This window comes from Myzus persicae, unplaced genomic scaffold (genome assembly GCF_001856785.1).
Source record: "Myzus persicae strain clone G006 unplaced genomic scaffold, MPER_G0061.0, whole genome shotgun sequence".
NCBI lineage: Eukaryota > Metazoa > Arthropoda > Insecta > Hemiptera > Aphididae > Myzus > Myzus persicae.
The window spans coordinates 316,624-336,171 of NW_019102013.1; the positions used below are offsets into that span (position 1 = coordinate 316,624).

Here is a 19,548-nt window from a genome sequence, read left to right on the forward strand (position 1 = left end):
AAGATAAACATAATTTTGGTTTAAAAAAATACCATGATGTATTTTGTAATGTACTAAGAAAATTATTAATTAGCTACTAAAAATATTTATTGTTGGAAAGTAACAAAAACTATTGTAAATAATAAAGCTGAGGCCAAAAATTAAAAATTTTAGCTATGAATTAACTTTTGAATTATTATTATTGTTTTATTAAGTTGAGTAAAATGTAAATCTACCTATTTTAGTGTTTTTTTTAAATACTCACCATATACCTAAACTTAAGACCCTGTTTTTTAATAACTAAAAAAGTATACATATACCAATATATATAAATGTTTTTCAAGGCCACTATTAGTCATTAATACTTAAATATTTTCATTTGAGGGGGAAGAAATAAAAAATTTTGTCAACAAAGCCTGTGACGCGTGGCCCACGTTTCACTTCTACAGAAGAGGTCGGGATTTTTTTCTACACTGTCCGGTTGACACAGAAATAGATTTTTTGGAAGATTGCCTCAATGTGCGAGGGCCGCTTCGTGTATGCCAGGTCCACAATACAGTTGACCAACAGTTTTCCGAACCAGGGCCATGTAGATACATTAGATCATTCAGTAGACTCAATTTATTTATTTTCAATTTATTTTATTACGTTTTTAATATAAATTCATAAGTTCGGTTAATGTTTCCTCCGGATATGAATGGCCACGCTCCGTCCGAAAAGCGCCGTACTAGGTACGCTCGATCGTCGACAGTTAGTGTCACACAAATGTTATCAGATTCTTGTTCTAGTCTTATTAACCGTATAACCGGACGATCTCGTGGTCCATCCGAGTGCATCCGTAAACCTGAACTGAAACCTGTCGAAACGTCGCGAAATCATAATATTCCTTCGTCATCGTCGTCGTCTTCCTATCTTCCTAGCCCGTTTCATTCATCTGGATACTCTGTGCGTAATGAAGATCGATATTTATCCGCCCTAGATGCCCATCGTTATCGAAGACAACAAAGGCCCCTCACCAAAAGTGCTACCACAGTTTTGTTATCAGAGAAGGCTTATCCGTTTGTTCATCAAACGCCACGTGAAAAGACCCCTTACCGTCGCCATAAACCCAACGTACTTTTATCCATACGTCCATTAAAACGGTCTCCTACAACCATCACTGCTACAATACATACACCCGAACCTGTAGCACAAGCTGCTGCAGACCCTGTGATAACGGAGCGTGAAGCCAGGCGTAAGGAGATACAGACATTGATTATGAAATATTCAGCCTTGGACAATGACGAGGAAAATGATGATACTCCTAGTGTTTTGACTAAGTGCCAACAAAAGTATTCTTCCATTCTTACCTCTTCTGTGGGCAGCGTTGTAAGTTTATCACGTGTGTTGTATGTGTATGATTTGCATACATAGATCTATTTTAATTAAAGAAAGCAGTTTAGTTTAAACTATCATTTATAACATCGAGTAGATGATGTAGCAGTTGATGAAATAATGATCTTCTATAATTTTCAATGAATTATAAAATAAAAAAGTTGGTCCGTCCTAAGTGTACGAAATACAAATCAATTTTTAGTTTGCACCAAAAAATCTAGAAAATTAAACTTTTGAAGCCTGATTCTGCTTTCTGAAAGTAACTCTTTTTACGATTTTTTCGAATTTATTCTAATTTATAAGAATTGCCCAGTAAGCGTTTTATTTTGAAATAAATTCGTTTTTAAATCATGCGGGTAAGAATCAAAAAAAATATATTTGAAAACTTATTTACGAAAATCGGAAAAGCTGCTGATTATGTAATAACTAATTACATATTCGTATTAGGGAAATCGCTCTAGTAAAGGGGGAGGGACTGCTTACCGCTGCTCGCCAAGAGTTCTCAAAATATATAGGCCATGCTGAGCTATCTATTTTCGCGCGTGTTCAACATTAAGTTAATATTATTTTACTCCTCCCCCTTCATATACCATGTGTCGTTTACGGGTTAAAAATGTTTGATTAATTACAAATCAATAAATGAAAAACGCCGCTACTTAAGTATATATTATAAGGTGTATTGGACATTTTTTGTAAATGGATATCTGTTGTAGGCACTTATATAGTAACAAGTCTATAAAGTATAAATGTACAAACAACAAAATTAATTGTATCAATAATATATTATATTTGAAGGCTAAAAACAATTTATGTTAAATTTAATTTAACAATATTGCATACACACAAATAATTATTGCTTCATGCTTATAGGCCATAAATAATAAGTAGCAAATAGTAACTATTATTTTTAATGTTTAATAATGATAAGACTATAAATTCTATAATGACTAACATTCTATTGACTACATTTAGTTTATAAAATAACATAATTTCTCTGTTAGTTAATAATTAAAACACAATGGGGCTTTGGCAATTTTCTAAAATAAAAAAGGTAGTATTCAAATATTCATTCTTAAATAAATTAAATATTTTATACTAATCTAATTAAAAATAATAGATTGATAACCGTGTATGTGTATCCATGATTTATATTAATGTGACATTTGTTTGGTTGTAAACTATTTAATATATAAAAAGGTAGAATATTTTTTTTATTGATTTTTATTTTAAACCCAAACATACACATTCACACACTATATTATAGTTAATTTATATATATTTCAACAAAAATATATGTAAAATAACACTTATATTTGTAAGAATATGTATATGTATATGAAAAAAGTTGTTAACGAGGCTTTCCTTTGCCTTGTGTCCTTCTGTCTTTATGATTGCGGGCGATAAAACACGCAACTGCTGAAAATGGGTGCGCCACCTGAATGTACAAATCCCGTACGAATACCAATCGGCCGTCAACAATTCGCGTGTGTGTGTGTGCCGGGCGTCTATTAATCAATTCCTATCAAATACATGATGAATATTGGGACAACAATTACGGCAACTGTTTGATCACCCTCAACAGCAGCGAGCAAGAAGTCCAGTCATTGTGGATGACGAAGAGGGACATCTGATATACAAAAATGGAGACAATCTGGCCGATAGATGTTCGTGAACCAGTTACATTTTACAAATGATTACTTACTCTTTCTAAAAAAAATTACAAAAAAAAACAGTAATGTACAAAAAATGATATGTGGATGAAACATTAGCGCGTGCATTTGTGGTTTTTGGCTGAATGGGGACAACTAAATACTCTTTTTCTCATCAACTTAATGTTTGGTTGTAAAATTTTTTATGTACATCGCGTTATCAATACTATTACTGTTTTGACTAATGAAAAGATATCCTATAATTTCGCTTAATTTCTTATTCTGATTTTTAAATATTAATAAGAGAACATTTTTCTCCGAATTCTGATGTTTAATTTTCTTAAAAATTTCACCTGGTCTTTGCAAATATGAGATTTGCTTAAATCTATTGAACTATTGTTTAATTGTTATGATATTATCAAGGTCCGTGATCCGTCCCAACAGAGGATGCAATCTTTTATTTATATTTGTATTAATCTAGTATACTTTGACAAATTTCAGATCAAATCATCCAAACCCTTGGTGAAGGTACTTTTGGAAAGGTAGTGAGTGCCAAGTGTCTGAAAAAGTAAGTAATAAGTCCTTATTTTTGTTTGAATATAAATATTTGTAGAATACTAAAAAAGTAGAGTTTTTAATCAGGTAATTGTCATTTATAACTGATCAATAACAGATTTATATTTAATAATGTTTATCAAGTAAATCGATATTATTTTGAAATACCTACCTTATTTCAAATGAAAAATTGTCTAAATCATTTTTATTGGATAGAAAATTAACCTATTTTTCAAGTATAATTTTATTCAGATATCTCAGCTTGGCAATTTCAAAACTGTATGTCTATCTTATATTTTAATATACATGCATTAATGTAGGTAGGGATGGGGACTGTTGTAGCCCATTTGGCATTGTGACAGATATTTAATTACCTTTAAATTGTAATGTTAATATAGGCCAAACAAGTAGAAATATAAATAATTTTATGTATTAAAATTGCAAATTTTTCAGTCGTGATGAAATTGCTGCAGTTAAAATAATAAAAAATGTTGAAAAATATCGAGAAGCAGCTCGTTTAGAAATAAATGCCTTAGAAAAACTAAATGCAAAGGATCCAGAAAGTAAAAAGTATGATTTTAAACTTTAACTATTAAAATCTCATTGTTTGTATATTATTTTATATTTTGTTTTTAGTCTTTGTGTTCGAATGATTGATAATTTCGAATTTGGAGGACATGTATGCATTGGATTTGAATTGTTGGGACTAAGTGTTTTTGACTTTTTGGTAAGCTGAATCAATAATATATAAACTAAATAAATGGTAGTTCAATTTAATTATTTCAATAATTATTACAGAAAGAAAATAACTACCAACCATACACAGTTGACCAGGTGCGGCATATATCTTACCAACTATGTTATGCTGTTAGATTTTTACAACGCAATAAATTGACACATACTGATCTGAAACCTGAAAATATACTTTTTGTGAAATCTGAGTATGATACACAATATAATCAAAAAAAGGTAATGTGTAATATTATGATCCTTTTGTTATCAATTATAAATATATTAATTCAAATTAATGTTGCACACAGAAGCGTGCGTATAAAATGATCAAAGATACCGAAGTGCGATTGATTGATTTTGGTAGTGCCACATTTGACGATGAACACCATAGTACAGTCGTGTCAACAAGACATTATAGAGCACCTGAAGTTATTTTAGGTAAAGTATTTCTCTCCTCCCTCACTTTAACATTTATTTTCATGTTAGTATTTATTTTTTAGAACTTGGGTGGGCTCAACCATGTGATGTATGGTCAATTGGATGCATTATTTTTGAACTTTATTTGGGTATTACATTATTCCAAACACATGATAATCGTGAACACCTTGCAATGATGGAGCGAATTCTTGGCTCAATACCTTACAAGTAAACATTTTTTAATTGATTATTTCAATAATTCATAATTAATAATTATGGTTTATAAAATTGGGTAGGATGGCCAGAAGAAGTAAAACAAAATATTTCTATCATAGCAAATTAGATTGGGACCAATCCAGTTCTGCTGGACGATATGTTAGAGAAAATTGCAAACCCTTAAAGGTTAGTAAAGGTAATTACATGTAATTAGCATTAGTAATTAATATACTTTAATTTCCTTTTTAGAGATACATGAGCTCTGAAGAGGAGGACCACCGGCTATTGTTCGATTTGATCTCTCAATTGCTCAAATATGAGCCAACTCAACGGATGACCATGGAAGAAGCTTTAGATCACCAATTTTTTTATAAACTACCTGCTCACCAGAGACTTCATGACAAAGAAGAAAGATCACATTCACTGTCAAGATGAAAATGTCGTAACAGCCGTGGTCGCTAAACATGCACCTCTGGCTTGAGCTTCTCTTATTATTGAGATGCCAATTGTTGTTTTATTTTTTTTTAACTGCCCTAGTTAAGTAACATTAACTAGGATAAGATAAAGAAAACGGTATATACATAAATTGTATATAGTTACTTTTGTAATCATTCGCATTAAGTGTTAGTAGATTTATGAAGTTTAACTTAAGATATTATTTCCCTCCCACGAATAGAAATATTTTTAATGTATTCAAAATTCTATGTTCTTAATTACATTTGAGTATACAGGTAATCTAGAAAATTGTAAAAGTTTTATATATTTAAAGAAGTATAAAACATTTACAATTTCATGGACAATGTTAATAATTTGGATAAGCTTAAAAATGTTATACCTATTGTATCCTAATAATTGCAAATATTGTTAGTAATTTCTATTCAATTGAAATTTCACAAATTATATTACCCTAACTAAAAATGATACATTTATACTAACAGTGAGTTTTTTTTATATATTTATTACCCCAGTTAATTTGTTCAAAACTCACTGTTATTTTCTTTTTTATTTACTGATTATTTCTATCTATAAAAGATGCAACATCTAAAAAAAATAAAGGTTAGCTAAATCATAATTTGTATTTTAACTTTACTGTGAATATAATACCCATTCCTCATAACATATATGAAAAAAAGTTAAATACATTATTTATTAATTTATTCATGGTCGAAGCTGTATGTTACGTATTATAATAAATCCTAAGTAAGATGAAAACAAAAAAATGTTTGTATGATGTGAATATTTAAACAAGGTATTTCAAAATAAAACTAAATAGACTGTGTGAACAAGAATATATTTAAGTATGTGTGTTATATTAAATATACTAATATATTTGTATAAAAAGAAAAAAATATGACTAGGGTTTGGTCTCCACTGAAAATATTTACAAAAAGATACATTATAAAGAGAAAAAAATCAAGTTCGTTTTCCAGTTCTTGACTTAGATCTGGCCTGTGCTCTGTCTTTGTAAGTCAAATACACGTGTGAAAAATCTGGTCTGCATGTCTAAAACACAATTTCATTTTTTATTTTATTAATAATAGTTTTTAATGAATTATAAATTAAATGTGTAATGATTAATGCAATTCAATTACAATAGCTATTAAAATGATCTTAATACAAATAGCTCAAATATTCAAATGTTGAATAGTACTATCATTTTTATTCTTAAAATAAAAAGTCTATTTTAACTTATGAACTTAAAAAGGTACCATCTTTTCTTGTAAGAAATTGAACTTGTGAGCTTAGTTTTTGACATTTAACTAAAATAATAGTATAATACTATGATCTACAACAAAGTAATAGGAATTAGTGATAAAATACCTCAAACGTAATTTCTTCATCATTGGGCAACTCTTTTGCCATGTTATTCCCAGTATATGCTACACATCTTAGTTCCCATTCTCCAATTTCTTCGTTCCAGAATGAGTTCTTCTTTATGAGTTCCTGAGATGAGTAAAACATTATAGGGATGTGTGTGATGCATCATTTTTTAATGGCACAAATGACCTTATCTAAATAAGATGAATAAAAACCCATTCATAACTGATAAAATGATGTATCATCAACCGTAGTTTTAACCCTTCAAAATCGTTAAGAGTAAAAATATTTATGGCAACAGCTACTAATAATTATGGATTGAATAATTAAATTAGTTAGTTCCTGGCGTTTGTTAGAACTTCTAGTTAATCAAAGAAAATTCAATTGAAACATCCATGTTAAAAAGTTGTTTAGACGGAGAGTATACATAACAAACCAAAATGTATGTTCAGCAGTTCTAACTTTATCTGATCAGCTTTAAGAGGTGTCAGTGCACCGTTTTTCTCTTTCTGCCCTAACATAGACAAAACTCATTAATGCAGAATTATTTTTATTATGTTAAGAAAAATCACCTATTGCAAAAACAATATAGAATACTTTGGAGAGTATAATATGGATTTATCTAAAATTGTGTCAAAAGTATTATCCTCTTTAATTTTCATAATAAGTTAACACTAAGATTACTCAAAAATCTTTAAAAAAAAAATTATAGGTGAAAGATTTTTAACAATGTTGCGTGTGGGTCTGATAAAAAAAACAAATATACGCTGACATCATCTTAATAAGTGAGTGAATTGACATTATTATTAAGTATAATATTTTAAATTATAAGTGAGTAATTATTCATATACAAAAATGCTACTAATACCATACTGATAACACAAGTAAAAATTTTAATATTGTAAAAATCCAATAAGAGAACACATATTTTCCTTCAAAATTTATAATAGGTCAATCAATTCTAATATTTAACTATTTAAGTAAAAAAGACAAAATTGAAACTGCTAAAAGTAAATTTTGGTATGTAATGTGTTATTAGTTATTACTTATTACAATGTAAACAACACACACAGTTATGATGTCCTTTTTAAATGTATTGTTGGGTAAAACTGAAGTTCTTGAAATACTTAATACTTTGAAAAATCAACTATCATCATTAATTACAATAACACCCTAATAAAAATAATTGGATTCATTTAAAATTAAATAGCTTACCAAGTAATCATCAGGGACAAAATGCTCAATAATGACTTCTTGCATCTTTAATTCCTTAGAAGTCTGTTTTAGAATCTGTTTTAATTCCACTATTTCTCTTTTGCTCTCATCTTCAGTATCTTTAAGGTCTTCTTTTACAGCTAAAATGGCTGCTGATAATTTTTTCAATTTCTTACTTAATGCTCCTGATCTCTCTTGCAGACCACTATATTTATCTTCAGTGTCCATCTTTTCAGCTTGTACTTCTTGTAAACGCATGTTTAAATTCATCTGTCTAGATTTTCTATCTAATAGCTCTTTTGCTGAATCCTCTAACAACTTCTCTTGTGCCACAGACTTTTCTAATAGATTCTCGCCACCCACGATTATTTTTTTCTCCATATTCTCCAATTTCTCCTTTAACCTAATCATTTCTTGGCGTGCTGCATCCAATTCTTCACGTTTGCTTTGCACTGCATTAGCTACCTCTTCAGAAACTCCAACAACCAGCCCTTCTTCTTCTCCCTCCTCCTCACCATCGTCATCCGCTTCACTAAGACCCTTACTACTGTCATCTATTTGTTTTTTCAAAGCTTCAATTTCCATTTGAAATTGTCGGAGCAATGCTTCCTTAGGATCTTCATTAGCCTTGGATGTATTTTGAATATTCTTAGCTCGGTTGGCATATCGTAAAGTGCTAATAGTTTCATCATAGTTAAAACCTGCTGGTCCCACAGTTGCACACTGAAAAAATTCAATAAATAACAATAATACATTTATAAATGCATGGATAAATATAAAATAAATAAAAATATACGAGATTACAACTGTAAAATAAGTTATTAATTTACCATAACGGTTTTTGAGTTCCCTCCTAAAGAATCTTGTAATATCCGTGTGAGTTTTGAGTTGCGATATGGAATGTGAGTAGACTTGCCATCAACCAATGCAGAAATGACATTGCCAAGAGTTGATAAAGATAAATTAATTTTTGTTGCCTCCTTAAATCTTATACCAAGAGCACCTGTTTTTGATTGTCGTTCGGAACCCTTCATGAATAAATGTATGCAACTTAATGATATGTCAATGACAATAACAACTAACATTGAAACTTACTGCCAAGTCAACCAATCGAAGTCGGCCAACTTTCACATGGTACTCGCCTGTAACATCAGGTCGACTAGTTTCTATAGTAATTGAAAATATTGCATGTGACCTGGAACTTTCAGAATTCATAGCTGTCGCAGCAGTGGCACCTAAAAATGAAACACAAAATTAGTTGTCCTATATTCATTGCTTAAAGTACTTGCGATTTTTGTTTCCAGTCATCAACAGTTGGTGCATATCATCTGCATTATTTACCACATATGTCGACAAATCTTTCACATAGACACCAACATCTGGTCTCTCTTTTACTTCCAATTCAGTAGACACATGTTTACTCAACAAGTCGTAAACTCCTTCATTATAGATTTCAAAGTAAGAAACACTAACCAAAAACCTAATAAAAACAAAAATAAATAATACATATATGTTTAGCCAAGAATATAACGAGACAGGTAAATTTTTAAAATAACCGTAGTGATATATCATTTACCACACATTTTTATTTTTATTATTAACTTTTTTTAGATTAGATCTATATTGGTACATCTGTCCACTTGTGAAAATTATTTAAATATCATTCTATACAATATGATGAGTAAAACCTACTTACTTGACATCTTCCTTCGCTTTAGCAATATGACCAAATATATGGGCAAACGAATTAGGAATTATTCCGTTTAGCTCGGGAGATATATGAGATCCTTCCATTGTAAATGTTTTGCCTGTACCAGTCTGTCCATAAGCAAATATTGTTCCATTGAAGCCATCAAAAACTTTGTCGACAATTGGTCGTGCAACTTCATTATATACATCCAACTATTAAATATCACTCGTTTAATGATAATCAATTAAAATTATTAACCAAGCATTAACTCACTTGTTTCGAATCAGAATCAAATACCAAATCAAACATGAAAGTCTTTGGAGGACCAACATGCGATGGATTTGGATTTTGAACAAAAACAGCTGCATTCTCAGAATCGGCCACTACCACGGGAACACAACCTGAGGATTTCTCTTTTTTGCTTAAAGGGCGCAAACGTACCGCAACTCGGACATTTTCTATTTCTCCTGGGCTGTACACCTTTCAAATAACAAATTACAATAGATATACTAAAAATTAAGTCAATGAGACTAATGATATTGATTATTCAACTTACCATGGTGTTTGTCGTTTGACTATATTGAAAATTCAATTATACTTAGAACATATTTACTGTAGTCTGTAATTTACCCTAAATTCAATGTTACATTATTACAATGAACAATATTAACCTAATCTAATTAAATCTATTAAATAGATACCTATTCAGTACTGCTATTATTTTATTTTTTTTAGGCAATAGCTCCATACAAGGGTTGACAATTAGTTGTTAGTGTTGTTTCTTAGTATCAAAAATTGCAATAATATCGAATGATAAGGTTTCAACCACAGATATTGAGATATATGAAAACATTAGTATTTGTATTTTGTATATAGGTCTATGATTAAAGCAAAAGTGCAACTGACCTAGTACAACTATACAATCATCGAGTTAGTACCACGAATAACACGAATTACAATATTATACGTATAAACTTGGTCCAAATAATTTTTATTTCAAGAAATAGGAAACACTTTTCTTTTTAAAAATTTTGTGGCGGGACAATAGATAAATCACCTGGTGACAGACAGCGTGAAATGTGAATAACTATTTATCTTTGAAATAATTTTTAAAAACCATTGTATTTATTTAAATACCTATACTTATATGGTTATACCTAATAAAATAGGTACCTATCTATCTATAATTTGGATGGTTGAAAAAAATTCCATAAAAGTTATCATAATACGTTTTAATATTTTATAGTTGGGTTACCAGCTAGCAAAACATAGTTTACAGGTACACCTGGGTAGGTACTCATAATAGGTATCTACCTATATGGTCTATTTTCTATATAAGTAGGTAGTAGGTAACCTACTTATTCATGTATTATGAACTATAATAATAATCACTTATGTCAGACTCAGACTGTCAGTTATAATACAACATTCATCACGTTATATTATATTATTCCAGTGGCTACTATAATAAATACACTCGTAGGTGCTCACTGCTCATCCATAGGCCCAATTTTAAGAATGGATGAGAGGGAATTTAATAAAATATACATATGTATTATGTATAGGCATATTTTGTAGATTAAAAAAAACACGTCTTAAAGAAAAAAAAAAAATTCGAACACATATTTGTATAGCTGTTTTATTATAGATAAGTACGTACGCCAATATAATACCTGTATTATATTACAACTATATGCGGGGGTTAAAGGGGGAGTCAGTTCCCCTACCCCTGAAGGTGTTTTAAAAGCTTTTTCTTCATAGTCAAGTTTAAAAATATAATATCATTTGTAATTTAAAGTTTACATGAAAAAAATAAAAAATTTTAACATTATTCAGGGTAAAATGAGGAATGAGTATATGCTTACGCGATCGCTGTTTATACAATATACATGTGTACATTAGAAATTATACATAAAATTAAATATGGAACGGTTCAAACTATAATATGGAGACATCAGACATCAGGTACTACATTAGTCCCCCCCCCTAACATTTTTTCCGCTTTAAGGCTTGATTATGCGACACATAATATATGAATATGCATATTATATTATGTCGTCTTAACATAAAATAATCAAGCCACAATCATATATACCTAGGTATTTTAATATTTATGTTATAATAGTATAAAATATATATTCGTTTAAACTTTGTACTTTTGTAGTATACCCATAATCTATATAATATAATATATAAATATATTATGAGTTTATGTTAAATCATTATTATGGTATAGTTAAATAGATAATCAATAATCATAGATATAGTTTAATCTTTAGCTGTTAGACACTTATGTAGGTACTGCAGTACATGGGTACCTATTTTACAATAATGGTATATGTTTGACAAAATGTAAAATGTTGTTAAATCATAAGACAATAATAAAAACATGTCGCAATGATCAGAGTAACGCTCGAATGTAGTTTTCCACCGGATGAAATCGAACCGCCAGATTTGTCCATCCACGTGTCCCAATACCCGTCGAAAAATCGAGGGTCTGCCTTGGGATCGGTTTTCGGGTAGTTTTGCATTGTCATCTCATTTTTGAATTGTGCCAACATGTCCATCGTCATGTCAAGAGCAACCGGATTTCGGCTTGCTATGTTTTGATACTCGCAAGGGTCCTGCTGTATATCGAACAAGCAAGGGCTGTCGAAACATTCGAAGCGCGAGTTGGGGTCTGGGTCAGAGATTCGTTCGGCACACTTGCCGTCGATCTTGGCCTGGGAACGAACGTTATAGAACAGATCGTAAATGGTCAGAGTGTCCATGCAGTCGGCTTTGGACGTGAAACAGTTGATTTTCGATAAACGCGAACCAGCCAGACTTTCTGCAACGGCGGTCATATTATAGTCCGGTCCTACGTTCCCTGGTTCACCACTGTATTTCAAATAATAGGCAATGTCACTCGTGCGATTACCTTTAAAAATAAAATTGGGTTGGATTATGAATTATGTGTCGGTATGTCTTGAAAAATCTATTAAATGTTCAGGTATTATAGCTGTGGACTTGTGGTCTTGGCGGCGGGGGGAGGGGGAAGAGGTTCTCGGTGCATTAGCTAGTTCATGAGTAGGGTGGGCAGTGGACTGCATGTATATAGTCGTATAAGTTAGGTAGGTTTTAAATACCTAAATCATAGTCTAAAATACCTATATAGTTTTATTTTCTATTTATTTAACTATTCATAGGCCATTTATAGCACAGAACAATGTTTATAAGTAGGTCGTATAACACTGTCGTGAGTACAGAAACAAAACACTTTACTTTTTACAACTTTCCAATGGTTGAAAATCAATGCTTCCTCTCCACTCGTTTCGTCGATATTGATTAAAACCGTTGATCTCGTACGTTTTGAAGTTTCGGTTAAACTCTCCCATTGATCGACACCATCAATTTTACCCAAGTCTTCAAAATTACCACCTAAAATATTATTAAATTATTAAAATTATAAATTTAAAATTAATTTAGTTAATAACTATTCACGAATTTAACGGTGAATTATAATATAAATCATAAAAAATTTCTATGTGTAGATTTCGTCTCCTAAAAAATCTTAAAAAGGTATCCATTGCTATATCAATAGTTTTTAGTTATTTACATTCAATCCGTCCCAGCAGGAAATTATTAACACCACAAGAGTTTATTTCAAAGAAATTCGAGTTGATATCACTATATCAGTATAATAATAACTTAGTTAGATCACAACATCACAAGCCATGTTCGGAAGACTCCCAAATGGCCAAATGTAAATATTAATACATACTTAACAAAGTACAATACCGGTCACAGTGATAGATTAGATTAATTTTTGTAATGTGCTTTGTGCATCAATAAGTTTAAAATAATTTACAGATAAATAATAAAAATAAAACGTACTCTATTACCTATTTATTTTTAGGGGTGTAGTCAAGGTGGTCAATTTCCCCCCTCCTCCCCAATTAAATTTATAACTACCTACGCCATTGGGCTATAAATTATTGTTTAATAATATAGTGATTATAGTGTCTTACTATATAATTACCGATGACTATTAATAGAATACAACTATAGCCTTTGCTAGGTGGGTCCACTGCTCATACTATTTTCCGCTTTCAGCAAATACATTACTGCAGGGAAATAGAAAAACGTAGTGTGCCAACTTGTAATTATTATCAATGATATTATATATTTATAAACCTATACCTACCAATTATGTTTAATGTGTATAGTGTATTGCTATTTGCTGAAGTACCTAGTGCTGAGTAGTGCAGTATAATAATATTAAGGAGAATAGACATAATATAACGAATAATTTACTAATCTCTCAATTCAAATGTTTCAGAAAATTAAAACATTTAAAACGGTATATTTTATATTATATTCACCTGCAGCAGTGTATAGGGTAGGCAACCAATCAGTTATATGAAACAAATGTTCAAAAATTCTGTGTTTCTTTTTCAACCACGGACTCCATATGGCAGCCACTCCGCGTACTCCACCGTCAAGAACTGCTCCTTTTTCCTAAATCAGTTTTTGGTTAGTTAGTAGTTTGTAGTTACATTATTATATAAGTTTTTTTCACACAACACTAGTAAAAATTAGATACTGAACTCCGAGCGGAGCAACAAGTTTATTGATTTTACAATTATGTGTTTTTTTTTTAATTTGTCTGCCATCACTCTTCACCTTTTGAGTTTTGGAGCAGTAAAAATGTTTGATTTTATACTTCAGTATTTTTTATGGTAAAAAAGTGTACCTAGTTGGTACTCTGGGGGTCCAATGTAACGAATTCCTAATAGTTTTCAAAAACATCGGGGAAAACAAAAGAAAAATATCAAAACAGAAGAATTTTTACGCAAAATCAGTTTTTAGAGGAATTAATTTAGTTTTTTTTTTTTTGGTGTAACTGTATATAGTTTTTTACTCTTTTTTAGCTATTGAGCCATGAGACATTTTTCATTATTTTTTTTTATTTTCATTCTGCAAATGTTTAAAATGTTTACTCTCTCAAAAACCTTGGAAATTGAGTACAAGGTTCCTCATTCTTCAAAAATTGTTATTAAAGCAATCTAAATATATTATAGAATCATATAGTCACGATTTATTTTATAAGCCTTTGAAGTTCAAATTTTGACGAAATTCGTGAAAATCAAGAAAATCTGCACATTTTTTTGTAGATAAAAATGTATGAAACACGTTACAATTACATGTATCGATTTAAAGTCGTGTGCTTAAAATGTGGCAGTATATTTAACAACGATTTTAAAAAACAATACGAAGAAAAAGTAAACAATGGAAAGTCAGTCAATATAATTTAATATAAAGCTTGTTGGTGCACCCGAAAATCCTTTCAAAGTGCAGCTAAGACTTAAAAAATCATAGAAAAGTGAGATTTGGTATGAATGGTATGTGTTTGTAGTTTGTTATTAAAATATGATAAAATATTATACCACAGATTATGTTTTTGATTCCCTTCTGTTTATTATGTGGTTATACCTACTATTATATTATTACCATGTCTGTAAATTGCTATCGTGTTGTTATGTTAATATTTATTTATTAAATAAATATTATTATTTATAGCAGTTGTGTAGGTTCAACAATTAGGTTTATTCGTAGTTTTTTATTATGTTATACACTTATATGGAGCAGTTATTTTATAAATAAAGTAGCACATCAATGGTCGATTAAAAAAAACCGGCGTATACAAATTTAGTGTTAAATTTATTATAAATATAATATGTACATTTTGTAGGTATAAAAATATTTGAATATTATATTCTAGTCAAAATGTGATGAAAATATATATATAAGAGATAGTAAAATGGAGAACATAATAAAATATGTCTACTGATTATTATGCATGTAAGTAAGAGGTAGTTGTCGGGTGAAGCTAGAAAATTTTTTTGAGTTGGCATCTCAGCCCCCCCCCTTATTATTTCTTTTGGGGCGGCCCTGCGGCTACATTATACATAAGTGACTTACTCCATGGCAAAATACAATCAGCATACGATCAGCACCTAATGTACCTGCGGCAATGAAGTTACCTACTTTCCCTCTTTTTTTTATAAATTTCAATCATTATCTTAATTTCATTTGGCAGTATGCGTTAATTATTCCAATTTTCAAAATACTGTCATCTGTTTAATGATTTATGAGTATATTGACTTAATATAATATTCTTATTCATACCAAATGCCCTCGTAAAAAGTACACATGGAATAATAATATGTTAACGGAACTTTTACTGTATTATGTAGATTTGTTTTAATTACAAGTATGACGTATTGACATAAATAAACATACTCCTCTCAATGGCCAATTAGATCCTGAATTCCCATAACCCCATATCGGATCGTCAGCCGGTGCACCGTTATCAGATATAAACAAAACAATTGAGTCTTCTAGCATTCCGTTATTATCTAATGATTCAATGACACTACCAACAGATTCGTCCAATGAAGTCAACATTCCTGGAATTGTATAGTATTGAATGAATATTTATTTCAGAATCGAGTAATATACATTATCATTAATAACCTAGATAGGTAAGCCAATAAATCTAAAACGTCATTAGTCAAACAAATTTGTATAGAATAAAAAGTTGTTGGCTTTTAAGTGATACAATTTTACGGTGGCGGATGGGGTGTATTATTTTTAAATTCTAGCCTTGGTCGGGGTAGGAATAATCAGGTTGGTGTGCATTTTAAGCTTTTCTGGAACTATGCCATACAAATCTAAATATATTTCAATAATATAATTAAAGCCATCAAATGCCAATATATATAGACTATAATCTCAATGGTAATTATTTGAAAATCATTTTAATTCTTAGGTCAAATGACAAATCTAAATTGAGAATATAATATATCATATTAAGCATAATTATTATACATTTTACGCCCAAGAACTATCATGTAAATATTAATATAAGTATTCCCAGCTAAGTAGTTGCCAATTAGGAAGTTATTAGTAAACAAATTAAGGATTAATTTTCGTGTTCAATTTATTCATTTTTAGCATAAGCAATTTACTCTAAATTTTGATTAGAATTTTTTTTTATTATTGCAAATCCATTTACTTATCTTTTTTTTTGTTTTATCTCTCACCGTGCTTAGCTTATATAGTACTCTTGCTCTTCGATAAGAGGTTCCACCTCAGTGAAGAGCAATGCTAGTTTTTTTTCTCTCGTAATTTTTCACCTGTAAAATATTTTAACTACCTATCGGCTAGGAATAAATAAATTATTATTATTAGGTGTCATATTTAAAAAAAATATAGGTGCCTATAATTATTTGAAATTTTCACGGACTTAAGTATAATACAAAACATGTTTTTAATTCCAAATATTAACCTTGCAAGCTATACCAAAATGCAAAATATATATTTTGTAATTGGATAACCTACCTATTAATAGGTCAAACATTTGTTACCTATATACTTATACAACTTACAACCAGTTTTGTTCATCAACTGTGTATTACAATTTAAATTAGTCGAACGTAATCCATGAGTTTTAAGTACATGTGTTTGAAAGTAAAATATGTATGCAACGCTTATCTCAATTATTGAGAATTATAATAGGTATGTAGGCACTAGGCAGGTATTGTAAATATTATCTTAAATTGCGTACGACAATTTATTGATTTATTTTGTAGCATTAAGATTTCAAAAAATTTGGTCAATTTGTTCTTACCTGCATACAGTCTTCTTTCTTTGTTTTCAATATAATTAAATCGGATATCGTTGTGTGTTTTATTTGAAACTTCCAAGATATCTGGACCAGGTACTCCTGTATGAACGGCTAAATGACTTACCATTAAAAACATTGGTTTTCCCTGATTTTTACATAACTAGATAACTTTATTAGCTTCGTCAGTGAAAATGTCTGTTGCATATCGATCGACCATCTCATCACCTGCTCTTTCGAACCCACGCCTGGCATCTTTGCCAACCATTGATCCCTGTATATGATAATTGTTCAAATACAAATAACTATTTGTAAATAATAAACATTTTTAAACTTTTATTCACCGTAGAATGCGTACTGTTTCTATAACTTATGAATCCATTCCAATAGCCAAAATGACTGTCGAATCCCCTTTTTATGGGTGTATGCTGGTTTTTATTTGCACCCAAGTGCCATTTCCCCACCAAATGAGTCGAATAACCCAAATCTTTCAAATACTAAAATGTCAACAATTAGCCAGGTATAACTACTTAAAAAACTACATATTCAATAATAATAATCCATTGTTTTATTTTTATTCAATCAAATATTTATATTTACTTGTGGTAAAATTTTTTCATTTAACGGAAGTGCCAAGGGTACACCAGCAATAATGGGAAATCCTTGAAGGCCTTTAAATGTAAAAAAAAGTGCGATACAATAATTATATATGTGATGATAAAACTGCAGATGGGTTTTCGTTCTCTTCGAATTTGAGAACTTTATTTTTTAAGTAAATCGAATTCGAACAGAATAATTAAGTTCAAAATTGTCAAGTATATAAGACATTTTAAACTGGAAAAAAATGTAAAATAAGATTCAATTTTGAGTTAAACCGTGGTTCGAAAAAAACGATTTTTTATTCAGATTTGAGTTTATGAAAATTTTAATTTGACCCATCTCTAGTTAAAACAATCGACATATATTTCATTAATTAAACAAAAATTAAAATAATACGAATGCGTATTGGATTCGTATATAATAGTATAATACAATGTAGTATTAACTACATAGGCGTAGGTTAATAATAAATTAAGTTACATTTCACCTCATAAAATTATATTGCATTCAAAAAATAATAAAATTAAGTTATTGAATAATTATTTAGTACATAGCATTAAAGGTACTTCATATTTCATTACCATATCGAATCGGATATTTTCCGGTAAGCAGAGCAGCTCTCGAAGGAGTGCAAGTTGGTTGAACATAATGGCGATTTAATATTACACCATTATACGCCAAAGCATCAATATTTGGAGTGGGTATTTGAATTGAACCATGAAAACCAACGTCGTTCCATCCCTATTAATATGAGCAATAAGTATAATATTATATATTATATACTAATTACTAGGCATATACTAAGTATATAAATATATAATATAGGTACATCATATAAACGCATTTACGGAAATACCTAGTTAAGTACCTACTATTATTACTTAAGTTAGGTACATTTTGCATTGTGGTACAGTACAGTAAATTATATACCCTCCCAAAACTTAACTTATACATTGCCACAAATCATTTTAAAATATATATATATTATATTTTATTTTTATTAAATAATCTGATTTTATAACCCCCTACCCCTATAAATGTAATCCAGTGTACTCCATTGTCAACTATGTAGGTATCTAAAATATATTTTATGAATTTTATTATGGAGGTATACTTTAATTAACAATATTAGTTTTTATATTATGTAGCCATGTATAGGTACCATTTGCGAGGAGAACTCACCAAGTCGTCAGCAACGATGAGAATGATATGTGGTTGCTTCTTATTAGGTCCTCGTAGCAAACTGCAGTCAGTTAATAGTGAAGAAACAAGTATGATTAGGATACGAGTAGAACAGCTAATAGACAAACACATGGTAACTGAAGTGATCTGAAGTGTATATTATGTGAATATGATGTGACAATATGTTTTAAAAAAAATCGAAATCACTTTAGTGTTTAGACTGAAACCTATAGATTATTGAGGAAGGTAGCTTAAAAAGACGCTACGTGTTGCGGTAACTATACTTTAACGAGGTCAGATATTGAACTATCAATGCCACAATACAATGTATTATAACAATGTGACGTCTATATAATATGCCAATATATTGTATTGGCAATATAATTATAAGAATTAAAATAGGGTACCTATCTAATCGACTATCGACCACGATGCGTAAAACGAAAGAAGTT

The 19,548-nt window shown here is 30.0% G+C and overlaps 2 protein-coding genes and 1 pseudogene across 4 annotated transcripts; 1 reads left to right on the forward strand and 2 right to left on the reverse strand.

The window, feature by feature from the left end:
• The first annotated feature begins 182 nt into the window (after positions 1-182).
• On the forward strand, positions 183-6,079 carry LOC111031006 (dual specificity protein kinase CLK2). 2 transcript variants are annotated; one of them, XM_022310775.1, is made up of 10 exons: positions 183-1,347; positions 2,936-3,017; positions 3,504-3,570; positions 4,011-4,127; positions 4,194-4,284; positions 4,356-4,526; positions 4,601-4,727; positions 4,790-4,934; positions 5,003-5,108; positions 5,172-5,464. In XM_022310775.1, exons 1-10 carry the CDS (start codon positions 658-660, stop codon positions 5,355-5,357), a joined length of 1,782 nt encoding a protein of 593 aa, XP_022166467.1. In that variant the 5' UTR covers positions 183-657; the 3' UTR covers positions 5,358-5,464. The 2 variants fall into 2 exon arrangements, with proteins under 2 accessions (XP_022166467.1, XP_022166466.1); XM_022310774.1 differs by having other exon boundaries at positions 658-1,347; positions 4,598-4,727; positions 5,172-6,079.
• Positions 6,080-6,239: 160 nt separating this feature from the next.
• Positions 6,240-10,545, reverse strand: LOC111030993 (kinesin-like protein KIF3A). 2 transcript variants are annotated; one of them, XM_022310746.1, is made up of 9 exons: positions 10,202-10,539; positions 9,919-10,125; positions 9,652-9,857; positions 9,245-9,435; positions 9,051-9,190; positions 8,786-8,983; positions 7,956-8,678; positions 6,744-6,866; positions 6,240-6,425 (listed from the first exon to the last, which is right to left on the reverse strand). In XM_022310746.1, the coding sequence occupies exons 1-9, from the start codon at positions 10,202-10,204 to the stop codon at positions 6,336-6,338; spliced, it is 1,881 nt and encodes a 626-aa protein (XP_022166438.1). In that variant the 5' UTR covers positions 10,205-10,539; the 3' UTR covers positions 6,240-6,335. The 2 variants fall into 2 exon arrangements, with proteins under 2 accessions (XP_022166438.1, XP_022166439.1); XM_022310747.1 differs by lacking the exon at positions 6,240-6,425 and having other exon boundaries at positions 6,865-6,934; positions 10,202-10,545.
• Positions 10,546-11,268: 723 nt separating this feature from the next.
• On the reverse strand, positions 11,269-19,548 carry LOC111030994 (annotated as a pseudogene).